Source organism: Condylostylus longicornis, unplaced genomic scaffold (assembly GCF_029603195.1).
Source record: "Condylostylus longicornis isolate FDR11 unplaced genomic scaffold, ASM2960319v2 ptg000034l, whole genome shotgun sequence".
Taxonomy (NCBI): domain Eukaryota; kingdom Metazoa; phylum Arthropoda; class Insecta; order Diptera; family Dolichopodidae; genus Condylostylus; species Condylostylus longicornis.
Window position 1 is genome coordinate 1,841,784 of NW_026578003.1, and position 24,345 is coordinate 1,866,128.

The 24,345-nt window shown below is 22.9% G+C and overlaps 1 protein-coding gene across 5 annotated transcripts; it reads right to left on the reverse strand.

The window, feature by feature from the left end:
- Positions 1-77: 77 nt before the first annotated feature.
- LOC129608764 (sodium-coupled monocarboxylate transporter 1-like) lies at positions 78-23,921 on the reverse strand. 5 transcript variants are annotated; one of them, XM_055520465.1, is made up of 13 exons: positions 23,661-23,921; positions 12,398-12,483; positions 9,650-9,771; positions 9,367-9,516; positions 8,295-8,454; positions 5,083-5,148; positions 4,265-4,316; positions 3,765-3,832; positions 3,536-3,690; positions 3,207-3,465; positions 2,426-3,123; positions 2,181-2,337; positions 79-1,388 (listed from the first exon to the last, which is right to left on the reverse strand). In XM_055520465.1, exons 2-13 carry the CDS (start codon positions 12,434-12,436, stop codon positions 1,371-1,373), a joined length of 1,944 nt encoding a protein of 647 aa, XP_055376440.1. In that variant the 5' UTR covers positions 12,437-12,483; positions 23,661-23,921; the 3' UTR covers positions 79-1,370. The 5 variants fall into 5 exon arrangements, with proteins under 5 accessions (XP_055376438.1, XP_055376440.1, XP_055376441.1 ...); XM_055520463.1 differs by lacking the exons at positions 12,398-12,483; positions 23,661-23,921 and adding an exon at positions 10,448-10,543 and having other exon boundaries at positions 78-1,388; XM_055520466.1 differs by lacking the exon at positions 12,398-12,483.
- Positions 23,922-24,345: the final 424 nt, after the last annotated feature.

The window sequence follows — 24,345 nt, forward strand, 5'->3', positions numbered from 1 at the left end:
TATTTATAATACGATTAAAATTATTCTACAAAAATTTTATTATTCATAAAAATAATCAAAAATTTTACAATTTTACAATATTTATTATTAAAAACTTTTGTTTCATATTTACAAAGAGAAGGTAAATTACATTATTACACAATTTTTTTTTATATTTATATAATATATTTATAATTACCGATTTTTTTCATTTAATTTTTTTTTTAAGTCATCATTTTATATCAAAAAGAAAAAATATTTATTAATTTTTTATAAAAAAAAAAAAAAATGATTATTCATCTGCTCGAATAAATTTTGATTTTGTTTTTTTTTTTTTTTTTAAAGTACCCATATTTACATACATATGTTTAAGTATATAATTTTATCACAGAATGATGGTCATATATATTCAAAACAAAAAATATATATATATATATATAAAAGAAAATTACACAAAAAATAAAAACAATTTCCAACATTTTAATTAAGGTATAAACTGTTCTACTATAATTTATAACATTACAAATATAAAATAAATTCTTAATAACTAAGACTCTTACATAATGTTAAACTACAAATTCTTGTAAAAGACTTTTATTTTCTAGAATATAAGAAATATTTTTATCACGATATTATAAAAATACATACGTTACATATGGTCATTATAGACTTTTTTTTTATTTCCAAAGTTTGAAATTTGTGTTCAAGGATTCTCCATTCAATAAAATATAGTTTTGATATTTTTGTACTACCCCACGTAAAATGAATTTACCAGTAAGTTCCAATAATAATTATTTTTAATGTTATTCAACTATACAATCTGTGCTTATTTTCAAAGAATTTATTTCCATGAATTTCTTACTTCTCTACAAAGTCTTAATGTAACATTCTAAATTATTTTGAAATATCGTGACATTTAAATGTTTATATAAGTATATGTAAATGTTTATCTTACTTACATAGCATAAAAACATTTATGTTATTTGTTTTTTTTTACATTTATTTTATTTATTTTCATTTATTAATTTGTTTTTTGTTTTTCTACATTCTTTGATTTTCATTGTTTTTTTTTGTTTTTGTATTCAACAACATTTTTATTGTACTATTTGTTGGGAATCCCGAATATCACTCACTTTTTATTCTATTATTTTCTTTTATAATAAAAACTAATTTATTAATTAATTTGTTTTATTTTTAAGTACTTAAGAAAAATATTCAAATTAAATAAGTAAAGCTTTTGTGATACTCAACTAAAAATATTTCTCATATAATTAATTACGCTTTTAAAACTACTTATTTATTAATTACAAATACATTTTGTTTTTTTTTTTATTTATTTTTTGTTTGATTAAAATTTGTCGATGGGTTTTTGATTTTTAGGTAAATTAATATCACGTTTCAGTTTTAGTCTGGAAATATACAAAAAAACAAATACATTACATATAATTTTTAAGTGTTGCATGAAAAAGTAATTATTTAAAGGTATTTTCTTAAAAAGGCACTCATTTCTCATTTTATTCGAAATAGAATAACGCATCAGAACGGACAATGCATTTAAGAATAACATTGAAAAACGTTAAAGATAAAAATACAATTACAGCTCCTAATGTTACAAAGCTTAAAATATCTGATTTTGTAACTAATTTCAACAAAAATAAAAAATTATGAAACAAGGACTAAAAGAGCTTTTCCATGAAAAGTATACAAAAATTTTGTATAAAATATTTTATAATCATGATCGCAAACCATATAATATGAAAAAAGATTCAGATCTTTGCTAAAAATTATACAACAGCTTTTATATTACTAGCCGCGGATATATTTTTATAAGCCGCAGTTTTTTATTTTTTGTGGCTTGTCGCCGGCTTTTTGAAAAATTTTATAACAAGAGCCACCATGATGATAAATGTTGCTAAAGTAGCTAAAATTTTTAATAATAATGGGTATATATATATATATAATTTATACATAATACCTAAGTGTCCTCGAACTGAAATGAATATTTCACATAATAATAACACTAAAATACTATTGCATGCTATGCCCAAAACTATTGTAATAAAATTAAAGTACATAAAAGTGAAGTGTCAAACATGATGCGTAATTGTTCCAAAATAACAACAAGAATAGGGTCAACGAATTTTTATAATTTATTATGGAATCCATAAATGAGTTTAAGACGACTTAATTAAGCTTTTTACCTCCATTTTTACAGTAGTTACTACACCATTTGTAGATCCATTTATTTCTGGTAGTAAATATGTAGTTAAAGATGCTACAGTGGCTTCTCTATGCGTTGTCATCGGCAAGTTAGAACTTTCTTCAGTTGAAGTTAAAAAACATTCCTTTGGAAGAAATCTAAAACCAATAAAAAATTAAATTAAGTACATTACATAATAATATATTTTCCTTCAAATATTAAATCTAGAAAAAAACTACAAATTACCTATGAATAACTGGAGATATTAAATCAGGATCAATTGTTTTTAAATCAGTTGGACCAGTTAAAAATGAAACAATAGTTCCAACTATAACTGTAGTAAATATACCAATTGGGCTAATCCAATCGAATGAAAATCGATATAAAGGAAATACATTAGATTCATCAGGATAATTAATTTCACTTAATATTAATGAACTATTATTCATACAGCCTTCTATTGATACTGGTAATTTATGCGGTACAACTAAACCATTAGCTTCTGCTACTTGTATACCAAATGATACCCAACCGGACATTATTGCACCACATATAGCTCCGGCTATTACACCTTTTGTATTACTCCATGGTATTAACATTCCCAATGTAAACATACCAAATGTTGTACCAGCTGCTATAGCTGATAATGATGTTGCTAAACTTAATATACCACCTAATCTTTCAACTAAAAACATTAAAGAAAATGATACGACACCTAATACTAATACAGATGATTTCACTAATATTGTTGATGCCCTATCACTTAATTTCAATTTAAAACAACCTTTAGCAATGTCTTCTAAAATAACAGCTGATGTTGAATTTAATACAACTGATAAAGAACTTAAAGCTGCACCAAATACACCAGCAATAAATAAACCAGGTACACCACGAAGATTACCAACTGTTTGCATTACATAAACTGGAAATAATTGATCGTTGTTCTAAAATCAGAAAAAAAAAATTATTTTATTAGAAATACAAAAAAAAAAAAAAGCATTTTTAAAATTTGTGCATTAATAAATACCCTTATTAAACCAGCTGTTAATGGATCGCATTTCCAATATGCAGCATAAATTAAGAGACCAGCAAAACAGCATATAGACACAAACAATATAATTCCGATTGTAAACCAACATATTGACCATTGTGCTTTTTTTATATTTGGCAGTGACATATAACGTTGTACCATAGTTTGATGTACCGAATTGTATGAAGTCCAGTAAAAGAAACCTCCAATTAAAACACTCCAAAAAGAATGTCTTTCATAAAAAGATGGGGACACACTATTGTTAAATATTAAAAATTTATTTAACTACTTTTAATTACTTTAATTTGAATTTTATATTTTATTACTTAAAAAAAATTAATCTTCCACCATCATTTGCTCGATTTATAACTTCAACAGGACCGCCAATCGCAATTAAACCAAGTATACAAACTACAACTACCGAAATAAACATTACAGCTACTTGCCAAGCATCTGTCACAACAACAGCTTTAATTCCCCCCTAAAAATATAAAAAAAATATAAATACAAAAATATTCTTGAAAATCTACATATTTCAAAGTTTGATATACTTACAACGAGAGTATAAAATACGCAAATTACACACACTATAGCCCCAATAATATAGATGCTTGTACCAGTTACTGAAAAGTAATATTTAAGCAATATTTTAATACTAATTAACGTAAAAATTAAGGAAAACACTTATAAAAGTATTAAGACGCCTCAAAATAAATGAAAGCTCTAAATTGAAAAAATTAATTTATCTCCAGAGTTCTTTAAAAATATTTTTATTAAATTCTAGAACTTTACATTTAAGTGAAAATTGTTAAATTGTAAAACTTAAAAATTAAAATATTTTCTACTTTTTCAAAGGTGTTCCGTCACAATATTATGGAAATTATAGAAAATTAATTAAAAAATTACAAAAATTCTGATTAAATTTTGAATAATTTAACCCCAGTACTAAATATATTTTAAAAAATTCAAAATACTAAATATTCAAATTCCATTCATAAAAAAATTCTTTCAAACATTTTAGTGAAATGTAATATAACATTAAACTCTATATTCACCTTGATTGAAAGCTAACGAGGGTACATAAACAATCATTGGCAAGAAGAAAACCTGAAAATATACAATAAAAAAGAATTAATAAGAAAAAATCTATGATTTTCATGATAATTAATGCAAATATATTTTCATATCTAGTTTGTATCTAATTTTTCACGTTAACTTCCATACTAGGCAGAACCTATATGAAGAGTAGAAATCTATCATTATAAATTTTGTAAAAATTTTGGCCTTTCAAAGAAGTCACTTTTTGTTTTTGGCTCTTGCATAAATATGAACAATTAATATTTCCGATTTCAAATAATTAAGAATTTTTACTTAATTTTTAATAATTAATTTTTATTAAAAATACGACAAATGTCTAAATTACAAAAATGCTAACTAAAGAAAAGAATATTGTGTTGAATCGAACATGATTTGTGTTAAACAAATATCACCTTGCAATATAGTTTCTATATCTAGCTGTCTATAATTTACAGAATTTTAATTATATTGGTGATGCTTAATATCAAATTAAATTAATTAATTGTTATCATGCAATATTATTAAAATATAACTATAAAATTATTATAAAGGATTTTCCTGTAACAATTTTATGTTAATAAAATTGGTTTTTTAATTAAATTGTATACTTTAACGAATACAATAAATACAAGCTATAAAAATTCACTGAATACTCTAAGCACATTTGAAGATTACACAATAACTTCCGAATTTAGAATTCTATTTTTACAAATAAACAACCAATTCATAATATTTTTATAATGACAAATGAACCACTAAAATAAAATTAAAATATTTGATTTATTTATTTACTCACCTCATCTATTACAAACATTACTGAAGCAATAGATCGAACAGCTGAACTAAAACGCATTTCTAAATACTGTAACGATATACAAAGACGAAGATTTACTTAATATATATATATATACTCAGAAATATAACATTATATAAAAATTATTAATTTTATTAAACTTGAGTCAACTTGTATCATAAATAAAATAAAAATTTATTAGTAACATATACATTTTAAAATATAGTACATTTGAAAAATCAATAAAATTTTGAATAAGGTATTCCTCCAAATATTATGCAAACTAACATATAAGAATATGCAACTCCATAATATGTTGTCCAGAATAATTTACAGAAAATTTTTTTTGCAATTAAATTGCCGAAACTTCTTCTTTTATTATAATTAAACCATCATATGTATATATCGCACATTTACGAGAACAGTGACATAAGGCAAACTACAGAGTTGCAAAATTGCTTTTATTACTATTAAATTTTAATACATAAAACTTTTCTGTAACAAAATAATACCGAAAATTTGTTCATATACTTGTAGAATAGTTATATACCAATATGCTTTTTAGCCTTCGATAGTAATTTACACTTGGCTACAAAATGCTTTAAAACCCGGAAGACAAAGTTATATTTTTTAGTTGTGTCCTTATTCTTCCCAATATGTGATATGTAAATTTTCATAACAATAATAGATCATACAATCTAGGAATGCATTTGAAATTGCTACAAAGAAAAGGGTTTATTGGAAATGGTGTTGCTATAAAACTACATGCATTCATAATAATAATAATTTAATTCTAAGCAAGCATGATTAACAAAATCTACTCGAACTAGCTTTATTGTAATAAAATTAATTTCTCTATATGCACATACATACATACATGCACTCATATCGACAGAATATCGTAAAAGGTGTTAAAAAATATTCTTAATTAAAAAACCAGTTATTTGTACAATATACATATGTACATATCTAAGTATTTATTCACGCTTACTTTTAATTTATAATTTTATTCTATTTACTCATCACTAATCAACAAAAAACAAAAATTTCTTATTTCAAAAGAAAAAAATTCAAGTGGACTTTGTAACCAAGCTTTTTCATAATTAATTTAATAATAATATTAAAGACATGCTGAAATTCTACTTTTATTTTTTATTAAAACAAATATAGAAAGTCATTTGGCTAGAAAAATTTTTCATGTACATGTATATATACATATATATTTATTTATATTGTACATATTTAATTATTTATTTATTATTTTGTTAATAAAATTTTTATAAGACTGTACGAGTAACAAACCTTAACTAATATCGCATATAAAACAGGGTGGGCCATTAATTATTGAGTATACAAACTAGAAATAATTTGCACAGAATATAATATTTTTTTTACACATTATTTGATCTTTAGTATTTCAACTCAATCGTTAAGAGGGTGAACATTAAAAAAATTCAGATTACTACAATTATTAAAGATTTCGGAGAATTTGGATATTACGAGTATTTAGGAAAAAAATTACTTTGAAGTATCATTTTCTCCTGTTTTCAGTGCTTGACGGTGTCAACGAATGAATTCGTCAAATCCAAAACTGAAAAAATTTGTATTTTTCTACAAAAGCTATCTCGACAGTCATTGAAATTTATTATAATATGTATATATATGCATATTCCATATAGGAAAAATTCTAGGAGGAGAAGGAGGCATTTGAGCCTCTAGTTCAGAACTATAATATAATTAACTATTATTTTGATTGAAAATTAAATTGGCAGTTCAGGTACATGTGTAATAATTTTAATTTTTGAATTTTAATAATTTGCATTTAATGAAAATTAAATATTATTTGTATTAACGTTGAAATAAATATTATAATAATATAATACATATGATTTTTAATGTTTTTAAATGGTCCACTCATACCACAATACGAGTATACATATACATATGCATTTATATTAAATGAATATAAATGAATTGTAAAATAGAATAAATTCGCATTTAATTCTTAAATAATTAAATTTAACTATTTTAAATTTGTTTGAACTTCATAAAAATGATTTTTATTAGTTGTGTACACACATTTTATTTATGTAGGCATTTATTCATTTTAAAATGTCATTCATATACATTTAAACATACGTGTACATAAAGAAATTATGTATGTATGTATTATTTGCATAAATATTGTTTGATTAGAATAGGCAAAGAAAGCATTATTAATATACGTACGTATATGTATGCATATATGTATATTTATATGTACATTAAAAAAATTTTTTATTTAATAATTGACACTCAAATGATAAAATGCTAATTTCAAAGTTCACAGTCCACATTTTTATTATATGGTATTAAGTAGCCATTATATAAAAATTTTTTAACGGTACAATAGAAATATGATAGTAAGATTTATTATTCTTATTATAAATTATTTTAAAAACTGGGTTTGAATTTTTTAAACCTGGCCGATAAAAGTAGCTGACCATGCTCAATTATACTACGCCGGGATGGAACACGCCAGTCACCAGTTTTCTGCGTTTGCAAAATTTAACAGTAAAAAGTATTTGTGGTTTCGTTACAGTAAATAATCAAAAAATTACATTTTTAAGACATTGAAGGTGACTATAAATTTCAGAGGGGGAAGATACGTAAAAATTTTCTTCAATGGAAACAAAAGGGTTTCTAGTAAAAATCAATTTATATATAAAATTTCAGTCGCCTATCTTACAGACTGAAGAAGACCCAAAATAAAAAATAATTTAAGAATAAAACACAAAAAGATTATCGTAAACAAACACAAAATAAAATTTTTAAAGACAATAATGTCTGGCAACTTTAATATACTAGTTTGAAAAAAATTTAAAATGAGTTCAAATCAAAATAATAAAAATTTTATGAGTAGAGGTATACTTATATTTGTAACATAATTATGTATGTATATTGTGGCAGATTTTGGAAATAAAACTAGTACAAGCCATTCAAAAAGAAATACTGGGGGTTATTTTGATAATCTAAACACCAAATAATTGTATTATTTATCGTAAAAATTTTAAAGCTTTATTAAGTGACTCAAGTCATTTTTATTATTCTCAGAATGAGCCCTACCGTATATACCCAACGCTTTTTATTTTATTATTATAGACTTAAATTTAAATACTGGACAGGATAAAAAATATCCTGATTTCGCCAAAAAAAAAAAGAAAAAAAAAACTAACCTGGTATGACGATCCAAGACCAAGAGTTGAAAATACTGGTAAATATACCCGAGATACAGCCAGTCCCATAAATACAATCGGTATTATTATCATCCAATACTGTGTTCCAAAATTATAAATTTCCGCTGGTGTCCCTAAAACAGTTACACCAGAAATATAACTAAAAATATATTAAATTTGAAAAAGGATATTAATTAAAGTAAGACTAATATTGTTAAAATCAAAAACAAAATCTTCTTAATATTTCCAGAAGATTTTTAACAGTCAAATGTTTGGTCGCATAATTTTCAACCGCCATTTCGCATTTTTTGTTAATTTATTTACATACATATGTATATAAAAATTCACACAACACATATAAAATCCAGAACATTATTAACATATTTAAAAACTCAAAATTAAAAAATAGTTTTTTTGGAAACAAAGAAATTATTTGAATCGCAAATGAAGATCGTCCAATAAATGAAGTTAGTGGTTGCATTTAATGAAGTTTCAAAATTTATTTGTCATAATGTGCTACATACTTGGCAGACTAATTTATCATAATGTGCTACATACTTGACTCGAAAATTTCTTGGCATTGGAATTCATAAAAAACAATTGTATAAACTCTATGCCATGAAAATTGTAGCAAATCAAAATAGTCCAGAAACTCTTACATTACAGTTTAGAAGTTCTCTTTGATACTATACTGTGGAACATTCAAACATAATGCTTGACTGGTCTAAATATTTTTAAAATTACATATAAATGTGTGTTTTTGTTAACACTGTAAATAATAAATTTCTGGGTTAATTAGTTTTTCAATTTAATATCGATATAAAATTTCGCATTGTCCAATTTTAAACGGAACAAAGAACAAATTTTTTCTATGCAAATTTAGACTTCAATTTATAGACAGTCATACTATATTCTTTTTTATTTTAAACCGTTTTCTACACGCACTTTTCCCTGGAACTCCTAGACTCATTAAATTCTTACAAACAATTATGAGAAATTAAATTCCCTAAAATATTTATGCTTATATTTTTTATTTTACTCTATATAAAAACAAGAAAACAATCATTATTACCTTGCCACTAAACTCATTGCAACTGGAAATACTTTCAGTTTTCTTGAACCTAACAAATATTCATTTAGTGATTCCGATCCAAAATCTTGTTTTTGTTTTGTTTTCTTCGGTACTTCCACCTGTTGAATATTTTCCTTGAAGTTTTTTTTTCTTTTATAACAACATTAAAAAAAAGAAAAAATAAAAAATTAATTATAATTGGCAATTTTACAAAGGAAAAATTAAAGCGAAAGAGTAAGATTTAAAAAATCAACAATTGAAAAAAAAAAAAAACAAATTTTACCTGTAATAGCCAAAGTAAACACCAGTTACAGCTGACAAAATTAGCATTGCCGCAAAAACGCAATAATCAACAATATGGAAATAAAATTTTTCCACATTATTATCTGTGTATTTCTTCATCATCTAAAATTTATTATAAAAAGGAAAACATAAATTACATTTTCAAATTTAAATTAAAAAAAAAATATTATTTAAATCAAAAAAAAAAAAATTGACATTAAATACATTTATCTAATATGTAGTAACAAAATAAATTAAAACCAAAAACACAAATAACAAATAAAATCCAGTGTTAATGAATTTTATTTAATTTGTTAATAGACCTAATAAATTATTCAGTAAAATTAAATTCAGAATTGCAATGTTAATAAGTTTTAAAATAAAATTTAATGTTTTTAAATTTATGATCAAATCAAACATTTGTGTATGTCAACACGAGTTTAACCTGAAAAAAAAACGTCAATAAAGAATAAGTTTTTAAAATTATTCACAACAAATTACATTATTACTTAGTTCACAATAATTTTTGTATCAATTTATACTAATAGCCAAAATTTTGTTTATACTTAATAGAATTTGGTGAACAAATTATCGAATTAAGTGACATTTTTGTCAAAAATCAAATATTTACAATTACATTTCTACTAAAGACAGACCGTATTATATAATGTAAGAGAACACTATCGTAATAAATAAAGAGGCAATTTTTCCGTCCCTTAATTTATTTATTTTGATCAAACTAAATTTATTTATTTTGATCAAACTAAATTTATTTATTTTGATAAAAAATAAATTATACCAGTAAAAAAGAGCGTTCATGAAATTTGCTCTGCAATATATGATTGACAATTGACATTACTAGTACTAAATAAATTTGCATTTTAGTACAATTATTTTCCACGTTCTTATCAATATTTTTTTAATAAAAAATTGTTGCATTGATTATTTGCGTACATTATTGTAACTTTATTGATTTGTTTACATAACCTTTTATAATTATGTGAAATATATTTAATATAAGAATAAGTATGTATATGTATGCATGTACATACATAAGTATATTTGTATAATAATTTCAATACGTATATAATATTGATAAAATTATTTTAATCAATTATAAAGAAAAAAATTTTCTTGTTTGAATTTTCAATTAAAATCAATCATAATTATTTTAAAATGTACAAACACATGTTATTACATATATGTATGTACGTACACATGTACGTTTACAATTGAAACTCATTTATAGATCAAAGTTTCAATTTTCATAATTATTAATTTTAACAGTTCTGTTGCAATTAGAAATTCTGTTGCATAAAATATTATTTGCATTTTAATATAAGGAAAAAAACGTAAACAAATTTCATGATCAAATTCTAAGGAAATTAACATTAATGTCATGATTACTGATTTCATTTGTATAACAAATCACAAAAATTTTAAAATATGCTTATTCTATTGAACTGTAAGTAATAAAGTAAAACAAACAATAAATTAAAGTAAGTCTATCTACATATATAAAAAAAGGAAAAATTATTTTAAATTATTTTTAGTAGTTTTATATATAGACCACATTTATAAATAAATTACTTTAATTGTAACTACAATATTCTTGCAATTTTATTCACCTTAATTAATTTAAAAAAAAGCGAAATGTGTCAATTTAAATAATATATATAAACAGAATAATTTATAAAATAAATAAAGAAAATTTCAATTAGTTATTTGTAACTAGTATTGGATTTTTTAGTTACAGATAACTAATTTATTGACTATAAATGCTAATTTTGCTGGTAAAAACATTTCAATTTATACCGTTATACAAAACTATAATGGAAATGCTAGATCAGTATAATTTTAATATTATTATTAACTCATATTACTTAGTAGCACTCTATGTAGCTTGCGATTAATACTGAATTGCAATTATAAAAGTAAAAGTAATCAAAGTAATCAAATTAAGTTTATTGTAAGGTAATTCTTTTAGATTATTTTAGTCGGTATTATACGTTATTAAATCGACAAATTTAATGTAATTCTTAAATTATTTTATCGATTTAAATGATACTTGATTTATAAATATGTTATATAATTAAATTAAAATATAATTTTAGATTATAAAATTTTATATACTTAATATTAAAGTAAACTTCATAAATAATTGTTATTAAAAACTGAAAACCAAACTTTAAAATTGAATTTCAATGCAAAAAAAAAATTTTTTTTTTATTTTTAAATAAAATATTGAGAATAAAAAACAAAAACAAATAAATAATTATTATTTAATTAACTTAAAACAATTAATGTACTTACTGATAAATTATAATGTACTTATATAACAAAAACAGAAAATAATGATTATTCAATGTTAAACTTCAAACTAATTCAAAAAAATTATCTTAAGGTATAAAATTTAATTCAAAACCTTTGACATTATTATTGTAATCAACTGTTTATAAGTATTGTGTATTTTAACACTCAACCACAAGTTAATTAATTGTTAAAATCTATGCAATAAAACAAAAACCCATTAGACAACAAAATTAAAAACAATTAAATCTTAATTCTCATGTCATTTAAATTTAAATTGAGAAAGGCGAAAACAACACAATATTTTTTTTTTAAATGACGTCACAGAAAATCAAACAAAAAAAATTAAAACAAAATTAACAATAAAAATATTAGAGAAACTCATTTCTTTTTTTTTTTTAATTATTTTATTATAGGTATTAAATATTGAAAATTGTACCCGTTTCTGAATATTATAAATCATATATAAGACTTGCATCTTCACAGGAACAATTTTGACTTGATAATAGGGTAAAATAATTAAGCCTGAAATAAGTTTTTAGCATTGAATATAAAATGGAATGAACAATTTTTTATTATGGTAAGTATTTAAAAATTTCTTTAATAAATAATTTTATATTTTAGTACCAAAATTAATTACTAATTTTTTAAATACTAAACTTTCGAATTTCAAACGTTTAATGTTAAAAGGGGCAAATTTACCAATGAAAATCTTTTTGGGAATATTAGGAATATTATAAGGAATGATATGAGGAAAATTCATCTCGCAATTAAAACTTTTGTACTAAAGTTTAAGTATTTTAAGATTAATAATTGGAAACATATTTCAAATTTTGAAATTTGTGCGTATGCCATTAATAAATATGCGTATGGAAAATATGTATATAAAACACCTCCAAAATATGTTAAAATGTAAGTAAATAATATTAACCCCAATAATATAAGCAAATTTTCTTTGACCAGAAACAAAAAATTTTGTACTTATAAAAATATACAAATAAAATTACTTAAGTATAATAATTAAAACTTTTCGTATATATTATTCTCATACAATAAATCTCAATGTTTAAATGCAAATTTTCGTAATTTCAACGCAAAGATTTGAAATGACAGTGCAAAATATCTATGATGTGATGATACTTTAGTTTTATTGGTTTTATCTTTTGTTTATAAAAATATTTGTTTATTTTTCTAATTCTTTTTTATTCAGTTTTTAAAAAAATTTTAATAATGAGATATATGAATAACAGAATTAGTAAATCTACTACTTCTAGTTGGTACTCCATATAATAATATGGTAAATTTAACTCATATTTGAATGTTAAGTATACCACTTATTTTCAAAAGCTATAATTACAAAATTAAATGAGCGCGATAATGCCTATTGTCTTTTATTGTAGCATTGTCAATTTATAAGTACTTACATATATGTTTATTTGATCTAGACTAGATCATAGCTGAATAGGGTGAACATATTACGTGTATGTATAATATGTGCATTTATGTGCGTTCATAAAAATTAATTTTTTCTATAATATGCAAGTTTTATCAAAATATAAAATAACTTGAATTTAAATAACACGAATTTGTATGTAGGTAAGAAGTAGAACACTTTCTTTTAATTATATGGCATTTTTTATTGCAAGTATATCACGAATTAATTACGAGTAATAGCACATTGCACTCTTATTATCATATTTGTATAAATACATCTATTAAAAAAAATCGAGGTTGTAAAGTTTTAATTTAAACACTTTTATTAAACCTTTAAAATATAAAATTTAGTGAATTAAAACAATGACTTGTAAAATGGCATATTTTCGAAAAATTATTGAGTTTTTAGCTTATATTTTTTGTATTGCTTAACAATTGTATGTGAATATTACTTACAACTCAAATTTATAAGAAAATTTTAAAAATAATACAAATTAGCATAAATATTGAATTATAAGTATGTTATAAGATTTAAATTATTTAGGACAAAATAATATATCTACGTACTTTTATGTAAAAAAACCATTACTGCTATATTCGTGCATTTATACAAGTCCATTTGAGCTTACACAAAGTTGAAGTTACACATAAATAGTACGGGCTCGAAAATTTAAATTTTGATAATTTTGAAGGTTACTGGGGAATATTATCTACTCGTATTAAGGAACAAAAATAATTTTTCCTAGTAAAATAAAATTTTGGTCCATTAAAATCTATTGAAAATTTAAAACTACCCAATGTCCGGTACACAAGAAAAATTGCACTAATAGTTGGCATTTGCTTAGAGCTTTTTATGAAACTACGTTTACAGAATTAACAAACTACAGTTTACCCCAAAATATTTTTGTAAAAACATTCAACTTTCTAACTTGAACATTGTACCAGATTGTAGTACCTACATATGTATATAAAGTTTTAAATATTTTTACGAGATTTCAACTCACAGCAAATTAGAACCTTTAATACCTACTTTAAAAATTTCCGATATTTTTTCCATTACATTGTATTTTTTTTTACCTAAAACCAAAACAAATAAATCATTTTAAATCACTGAATGCTCTTTAAGAATTAATTAAAACCAGTTTATATAATATGCTTTTAAATTTAAAACAAGAAAAAAAAAAGTCATAAAGAAAAATAAGAAGAAATGAATATTAAATTGGGTTTAAACAGTGGAAATTTTTCACATTTCATGGGATTTAATTTGGTATAAATATTATGTATGTGTCACAACTTAACTATAAGTGTGTATGTAGGTTTTAATTATAATATTGTTTGTTTTGTTAAGGCTTTTTCCTTTACTTTCGTTTTGCTTTGCTTTTGCTTTTATTTATGCTTTTATTTTTGCTTTTGCTCAGTTGAATTCTAAAATCTTTACTTTCTTTTCTCTATGCTTCTACTTTGATTTCAATTGCATATATACAAATTATAGAAACTTTATAAACGAAACAAACTGTTTGTTACATTTCTAACATACTAGAGAAAAAAAAATGTTTGTTAAACGAATGCCAACATGCAACGGTTAATACAATTTTTCAACCTGTAATATTCCTTAATGTTTTATCGAATAAATCAATTGACATCGGAATGCAAACGCATTTTAATTTTTTTTCAAACTACATACATACATATATTTGAAGTCAAGATCTTAAAAAATTACCTAATTTTACATTACCGGCAAGGGAATAAAAATTCTTAGTTCAATTTTCTAGTAACAATTTTAGTAAACTCAATATCAAAAAATTAAATATGTATACTGAATTTAGAAGACGCATATATTATATAGATGCAGATAAGTATGTGCTATATAATATTTTTAATAATTAAATGCTATTGGCAAAAACATTTTACACTCTAATCATGATATCTCATAATTATTATAATTCAAATATTAATTTTTAAAGGTTATCAACATTTTTAAGATAAAAATTCTTATCAAAATTGAATTTAGTAAAATCCAGTCTACCTTTTTGACATAAAGATTTATTAGATAAGTGTTTTTATATATTTTTATTATTATTAAATCCACAGGGGTAATATGCCCCTAATAAACAATTGTCCATTAAAAAGCGGATTTATTCTATTATATACACATATATTGTGCAAAATATTAATGTGTATAACAGTTATTAATAGAATAATTTCACTTTATTATAATTTTCTAAGTTTTGTTGATTAGGTATTTAAGTGGGAATTTTTAGTGGCTACTATTGTTTTCATATTATTTATACATTATGTATAAGTATAACACTTGTTTGTATAAAAAATCCTACAAATTCAATAAAATTTTTTTGGGTTTTTTGTTTTTCATTTAATCTGTGAATTTATATTTGAGCAACACTTAAAAACAGATCAATCAATTTAATTAATTATTGTAGTAAAAATGTTTGTATAATTATAACTACAAAGGTCGTAGCGTAACCTTTATAAACAAATATAATATTATTATTTATTTATTTTATAAAATATTAAATAATTTAAAATTTTTAATTTGAAGTAGGTTAATACTTTATACAAGTACACAAGTATTATAATTAAATTAAAATGAATTATATTTTTTTTATAAGAAATAGTGATATGATAGTTCACTTGGTTTTATATCCCAAGATAATAAGAGTGTATACTTATGTACACATAAATACTAATTATATTTAAAAGTATGTAGGTCATCGGAACAATATAAAAGTTATCAAAATTATAAATTTTTATAATATTTAATTACGTAATATGATCTACTTACAAATATACATATGTATATTATTTGACATAATAAACGTATAACAGTTATGAATGTATTAAGTAGTTTAAATAGAGAATTTTTTTAACAATGCGTATGAACGTATATAAGTATATGTATGCATGTATTTATAGGATTTTTGGAAAAATAGAAAACATTTACTTTTCCCCCTAATGTTATTAATTTTACCTAAACTAGAAGTACTTAGATCTAAGAGTATTTGATAAGTTTCAGTAAGGTAAACTTCAAATAATCCTGGCAATTTTGAATCACAATTTTTTTTTAAATCGAATTAAATATTTTCCATAACTTCAAGTAAACAGAATAAAATACTAATTTTAAAATAATGTGCAAGATAAAGACAATTTAATTTTGAATAATATCTTGAATAGAGTAAAATAATTAAATTTGCTGATACGTACAGAATAATAATTAGTCTAGCAAAATAAAAAAAAAGAGAATGAAATACGTACTTGTACAAAAAGTTACTAAAAAAACATATCGAATCGAAGTTCATCACAGTTCACTATTTGGAATAATAATAATAATATGTGCATATGTATATGTAGCTTTTCGATGTTACCAAAATTGTAATTCTAAGAACATTGTATAACAAAAATTACATTTAAATAGTGCAGTCTTTAAAAATAAATTAATTACTAAATTAAAAAAGAACCAACATTTTTATGCAAATAAGCAATATAAAAGTTTAATCAATGACATATGCATATACTCATACATATACATATAATAATAACAAATATGCGGCATTAAATTTTTAAACTTAAAATACTTCTTTTGATATGAAATATAAAATTTCTTAGGGGCAAAGTAATTTTACACCAAAATTTATAATTTTACACTAAAGAAAATTGGAACTCTATACAACAAAACGCAACGTCATTATTTTGGAACAATAATTTAAAAGGTCTCATAATACAAGAACAGATTTAAAATATTTAATGTAAGTACTCGTAAGTATAAGAAGATTATTCAAATTCCTTAGATATTTAGAGAATAAATTCAAAACAAAATGTTATATTGTTTCCATTTGGTTTAGGGATATATAAAAGTTTAGGTGTATTACAATATCTAATAAGTTGAACTAAATAGTTACATAATACACATACATATTAATTTCGGTAGACGGTCCCAATTATAAAATTTTGGTGTTTAAATTTAAATGTTTCTTAGTTTTTTTCCTTATAGGTAGGTACAACTACGTATTCACACACATATGTATACGTATATAAGTATCAATTCATCGCGTATAACAGTTTAGTAATTTCATATTACAATTTACAATTTATTATATTAGAACACAAATAATTTTTACATATTTAATAAATTTATTTTTATTACGTGTTACGTTATCACAATGTTTTTAATATTAAATACGCGATGATTTTATTCGCGATTTAATTTTCACATAATCATCTTTTATTCAGATCATTTATTTGCTATATACGTTTATGTGAGTATGAAAGTAGTACATATTATTATTAAATTAATAAGATCAGAACTAAAAATTATTCTTAATCGCAACTAATAAGTATATATAAAAGCTACACAAGTACGTATTTCCTTTCCCTATTATATATGTACATATATTTACCTTCATGTATATGTATGTATGTATGTACGTACAAATCAAAATATTGAAATACATACGAGGGTCACTATTTATATTTCGGGTCTAGCAATAAAAAACAAACATTTATCATTGGAAATGGTTTTATTGTTTTTCAAAATATTCCCCATGAAGATCAATACACTTTTGCATGCGCTGAAACCAATTTTCGTAGCACTTTTTCCACTCCGATTGAGACACCTCCAAAACATGGTTTTTGAACGCATCGACTGCTTCTTCAGGTGTTGAAAATCGTTGTCCACGCATTTTTTTTTTGATGTGAGGGAATAAGAAGAAGTCATTGGGTGCTAAATCAGGACTGTACGGCGGATGACCCATCAATTCGACATTTTGAGTGCTCAAATAGTCCATTGTTTCAGCTGATTTGTGAGAGCTTGCATTGTCATGATGAAGAATGATTCGCCGGCGCTTGTTTGTTTTCCTTATTTCTTCGAAAACTTTCGGCAAACAGATGGTGGTGTACCATTCAGAATTGACCGTCCTACGTTCCACTAAAGGTACTGTGGCCACATGACCGGTTATATGTCACATGCCGGTCCATCATTATCATTTCGCGCACAGCATCGAAGGTTTCCGGCAAAACGACCGAAATTGGCCGACCTTCACGAAATTCATCCTGGAGCGAACGGCGTCCGAAACCAAACTCTTGATACCAGCGATTTACAGTGGTTTTTGATGGTGCTTCATCACCAAAAGTCGAAACAAGTTGATCGAGACACTCTTGTCTCGATAATCCGCGCCGAAAATCGTAAAAAATCATCGCACGAAAATTTTCACGGGACAATTCCATTTTTTGACCGAGATGAATTTTTCAAGTCACTGTAAACAAAACAATTCGCGCTCGAATGACAAAACGTTCTGAGTGAAGTTGTCCTAAAAAATGTCAAACTTTCCAATGGAAGTGTCAGATTGCACCTGGCAGCACTAGTATTGCCAGGACCCGAAATATAAATAGTGACCCTCGTATTACCTATTTTATTATAATTATCAATAATATTATTATTGCATATAGTGATATTTAAATTTACATTTGTACCAACATATGTATGGATGTATTGAAAAGCTTTATCGATTTGATAATAATAGCAATTGTAAACAAAAGCAAGCGGAAGAAAATTATTATGTACATATTATTTTTATTTACTACATAAAATAATAATATTATGTATGCGATAAGTATTTTTGTTTGTAAATATCTTAGTTTTTTTAACAACGAACTGCATACATCGTATTATAAATATATACACATATTTCCATATATACATTCAACATATAGAAAAGCACAGCTGACTTGATGACTCGATCATGTTATATTCAGCTTTCACACCTTGATTTATGTCAAAATGAATACATTTTCAATTATATTTTGGTGGTCTCAAAATATTATTCAAAAGGGAGAAACTAAATGTGAATTGAAAATTTTTAATTTCACACTGTTTGATGTTTTTCTTAAAAGTGTACTATTATACATATGTATATTACATGTCCTAAGGTTCGATACGCTTAAGAAACACTTTTTATCAAATATTGCACACACAAATATTGCACAAATTTTTTCACCTGTGAGTGGGAACACTGGTTATAATACTTTCTAAAAACAGTTTGTTATATTTTTTCGTAATATTTTGACATTTAATATAATTATGACATTTATAGAATGCACTAAATGAGATTAAAATTAGTTTAATTCTCTTCCAATTTTTACACAGACTCTGTTTAAAGTGTCTGAATGAAATTCTTCTAATAAATTAATAAAGTAATTTTATAGCCTTAGAACACTTTATTATCGGAGTAGACAAATTTTTACTAATCAATTTTTATAATTAATTATTATTTTATTTGTAAATATGTTTCGTAAATTAAAAAATGATTTTACTGTAAACACATGTTTTTTTCTTTAAAAAATTTCCTATAAAAGAGCGCATGAACAAAAAAAAAATTAATACATATTACGAAATTATTGTGCTTATGTCAAACTACATACGTATGTGTATTGTTACGTATGCGGTTTAGCATAAGCATAAGTATTTTTGCTGCTTAACTGTACTTTAATTATAATATCTCATAAGTCATTTTAATTAATTATACAGGAGATAAGAAAAGAAAAATATCTTGTTAAAAATGTTAAGAATGAATTTAAAAGGACTTTCATATACTTATGTCTATATTTTTCATTGCAACATTGATTTATAAAAGAATCAGTTGGAAAAGTGTTCATTAACATTGCATAGGTATATAAAAATTGCAATTCTATTAACTGAAATAAATTTTTATACTTACACAATGATTTTACTATTTAAGATTCAATTTTAAATTTTTTTATAAATAAATTCAATTTTTAAATTTTATTAATTTATTTAAAAACTCTTCACGGTAATTATTTGTAGGTTCAATATAGACAAGTAAACACGTCTATAAAAATTCAGTATAATTGACTAATAAATTATTTAGTGTCATAGTATGAAAATTAAATGATAGTACAGTTAATTTCTCACAATTAAAAATTTAAAAATTAACTTATTTTTTATCGATTTCAATTATTTAAAAAAAAAATACGTATTTTCTTAAATAAAATAACGATTCTTGAGTAATTCATTTTTCGAAAAATCAAAATATGTATTCGATTTTCTCAAATTAAAATTTATGATTATAGTCCAATTAAATTCTGAGAGAATATAAATGTAAAAAAAACGTGCATGTATTTCATAAACATAATATTATAAACATTATTTATACAAATATTGTAGGTATATAAAAATTAAACTACATAATATCGAAATAGATACTATTTGTATAAACATACACATATGATTAAACATTATGTAAATGAATGCAAAGAACTTTCACATTGGAATTTTTTAAAAATACAAAAACAAAAAAAAAGAAAATGAAAGTAAAAATGTAATAATAAATACATTCACAATTTATTATCAAAATGTTTTCATCTATGGTATATACCATGTGTTACGTGGTATCTATATTGCATTAAGTAAATATTATGTGGTATCACCTCACCGCATTTAAATACTTCTTCATGTACTACAGTATACTCTAGTAGTTATTGTATGTAGATTTTTAATACTTTTTCAAAAAAAAAACAAATCTGTATGTCTATTTACAAAACTTCTTCATCTTTTGAGATAAAAAGTTGAAATTTTTTATATATACATACATATTCATTTAAAAGTCATTGCCCGTGAAGGTTCCCAAAATTGAATTTTTGACTACTTATTGTATCGAAACCTAGGTATAATATTATTTTAAATTCTGCAAACGCCCAAAAGCAGCGATTGACTTCTTCTACCATCGAAAATTATAAAAAAATATTACAATGACAAAATGGTCATTGAATTTTACCGTTATCTAAAACCGGTTTCTTTTTTTCCAATTTTTTACATTTTTTTTTTTTATTTTTTGACGATTTTACAATACTTATATGACACACTCGTCTTATTATTTAAACTTAAAAGTCGAATTCGGCTATTATGATAACGGTTTCTTAATTTGTAATCATCCTAGATATATTCAATAATTTAATATATTTCAGATTTTGAATGGAAATAATTTAAATAAAGCATATTTTTTTAAAATACAATTTTCACATGCTCAAGAGGGAAATGTGCTATTTTACAAATCCCATTGGTTTGATTCGAATATAAGTATTTTTATTTTTTTTAAATTATATTTATTTTTTATGTTCATTTCATTGAATCATGTAACATTTTATAAAAGATAAAAATAATGCAACCAAAATAGTATGCATTACATTAATAATAGAATCAATTGTAGACAATATAAAATTTTTCTATTTTTTTATACTCTCATAGTTTTTTTTTTTGGTTTTGTATGATAAGAAACTCTAAATGATAAAAATAAAATGTTTAAGATAATAAAAAACGAAATAAAAAATTAAAAATAGAAATACATTCATATAACATGTATGTATGTAGATAAGTATAGCGTATAAACACTATGCATTAGTATTTAAGTTTCCTTGCATAAAACTTTCCTATACTAATGTTTACGCATGCAAAAGTTAATACTTATTTGTACATGTACGTATATTTTTAATTTATTTGGAAAATAATATCACGCATTTTTTAATTAAATATTGAATTGGTTTTAAAAATATAATAGGTATTATAATTTATATTTTTATTTTAATTAACGTACTCATATATTATAATAACAACATACTTATGAACTATGTACAAACAACGTGCATATATGCAGGCGCCTGAATCTTTCTTTAACACAAATTGTAAACGTGTTATTTATTATAATATGTTATGTAAAAATTAAATACATAATAATCAATTTTTCTTTCCAATAAAATATTAAAAATACAATGGATAATAAATAAACTCAAAACAATATTATAAATAGGTTGTTTTGCAAAAATTATTCTTAGAAGAAAATAATAATACAAAAGCGAAAACGAATTGTACATACTATTAAGTACATATGCATGTACATGTCTTCATACATAAATTAAATAAATAAGCCCCTTGACCGTATAAAATTTATTAAAAAATTATTTAGAGCTATGCATATATGTACATAATTCGTTCATTATGATTAGTGTATTACAGATTTTTAAAAATATTTACAAATCAATTAAATTAAATACAAAAAGTACTTATAAATGTATACTGTAAATACATTTTACAATTATGTATGAATTTAAATTATAGGTATGTACCAATATATAATTTCAATATTAATATTTATGTATACTTAAAAATAAGGATAAACCAACAATATTTAAAACAAAAATACTGTTATGAACAATATTGCAATATGAAATTAAGTACCTAATACTCAAAAAATATGATAACACAAAACTACTAGTTACATATAAGTATATTTAAGTACTATAGTAGATAGTAGTAGATAGCAAAAAATTTTTACTTTAAAATTGTCGTAAATTAGAAAATAATTGACGTTAATTAACAAACAATAATTAGGTTCAATTAAATATTTAAGATTTCTTGTTGATATCGGCCACATTTAAGTGAAATAAACATACTATCAGGAGAAAATACATATATGTATGTATATTAATTTCATCAAAGTGAACTTACATGCGTATACATACATATTATTACAACTTCCCGAGTAATTGATGAAAGTATTTAATAAAATAGAACGTTGTTTTGAGGAAAATTCTATTATACAAAAATTAAAAAAAAAACTAAATTTACAAATTCAAATGCATAATATCAAAGATTTTTTATTATAAGTAGGTATCTAACTATTCACTTATTTTTGATAGTTCATAGGAAATTTAGGATTGTTGTACATTTGGAATATATTATATAGGTATGCTATACGTTTAAAGTATTGTTTCATTCCATTAATACATAACGTATGTACCCACACAAATTATATTATTATTATGTAGGTACAATTGAATGTAGATACATACATATATTATTTTAAATAAATCTGATAATAACAATAAAACCTAATATAAATTTTAATTATTTTAATTCATACCTCTTTTATTTTAAGAAATTTTTTATTTTAAACACCGTCTTTTAACTTTTTATTTTTAATTATTTATTGTTAAATATTTGTTTTATTTATTTAATAATATTACGAGTATCAATTTTATAATTCTTTTTTTTTTTTTTGGACAATAATTTTCTATTTATTTAATATCTTATTTATTCTTATTTCTTTCTCTAATGCACATTAAATTTAATTATCTTATTAATATTGAGCACTATTTGAATTTTAGTATTACAAATAATCTAAAAATTATTGATGTGTACATAGATAAATTTTACCTACATGCATATAAATATATATACTTACATAAATATAATTACAATAAATTAAAAAGAAAAAATAAAATTTTCACTTGTTTAATTTTTTTTCTCTTCTTTTTTAATAGATAATAGATGTAAAAATTGTAAAAACTCTTTTTAATTGTTTAAAATTAAAAAAGAAAGAAAATTCTAAATAAAAAATATGTTAAGTAATAAGTACACAGCAAAATATAATTTGTTCCTTTTCCTTTTCTTTTTTTTTTGTTATTTTTTTTATTATTTCACGCCGACTACATGAATTGTATGCCGTCAATAACTGAAGAGAAATAACTGAAAACAATTTTTTTTTTTAATATACGTGAATGTTGGCTTTTTAAGTTTTTAATTTTTTCCTCGAAAGCTTTCATATTTAGCTTTGGTATGTGATATACTTACATATATATTTACATATGCATGTGTCAATTTTAAATACTGCTATACTCTACAATTGATTACAGCGCTGGAAAACCTACCATTTCTTGCCAAATTGTGCCGCGCAAAAAAAAAAAAACAAAAAAACATTTTCTATTTACTTTTCAAATGAAATTAATTGATTTTTAATGTTGTCACGACTAAAAGGCGAGTTATCTTGAATTATATTATAAAATAGAGGAAATTTTCGTTTGATGTCTTTTATTTGTCTGTAATCATTCTATTATCCGGCATCGAGAATAACATATAGTCGCAGACAC

Bases quoted from the DNA above. Each gene is read 5' to 3' on its own strand.
- LOC129608764 (XM_055520463.1), bottom strand. From the start codon at position 10,528: ATGCAAATTTATTTAGTACTAGTAATGTCAATTGTCAATCATATATTG. The intron at 8,455-9,366 runs GTAATAATGATT...ATATATTTTTAG, and splicing joins GCAATGAGTTTAGTGGCAAG to TTATATTTCTGGTGTAACTG. The intron at 3,833-4,264 runs GTGAATATAGAG...ATTACTTTTCAG, and splicing joins CTCGTTAGCTTTCAATCAAG to TAACTGGTACAAGCATCTAT.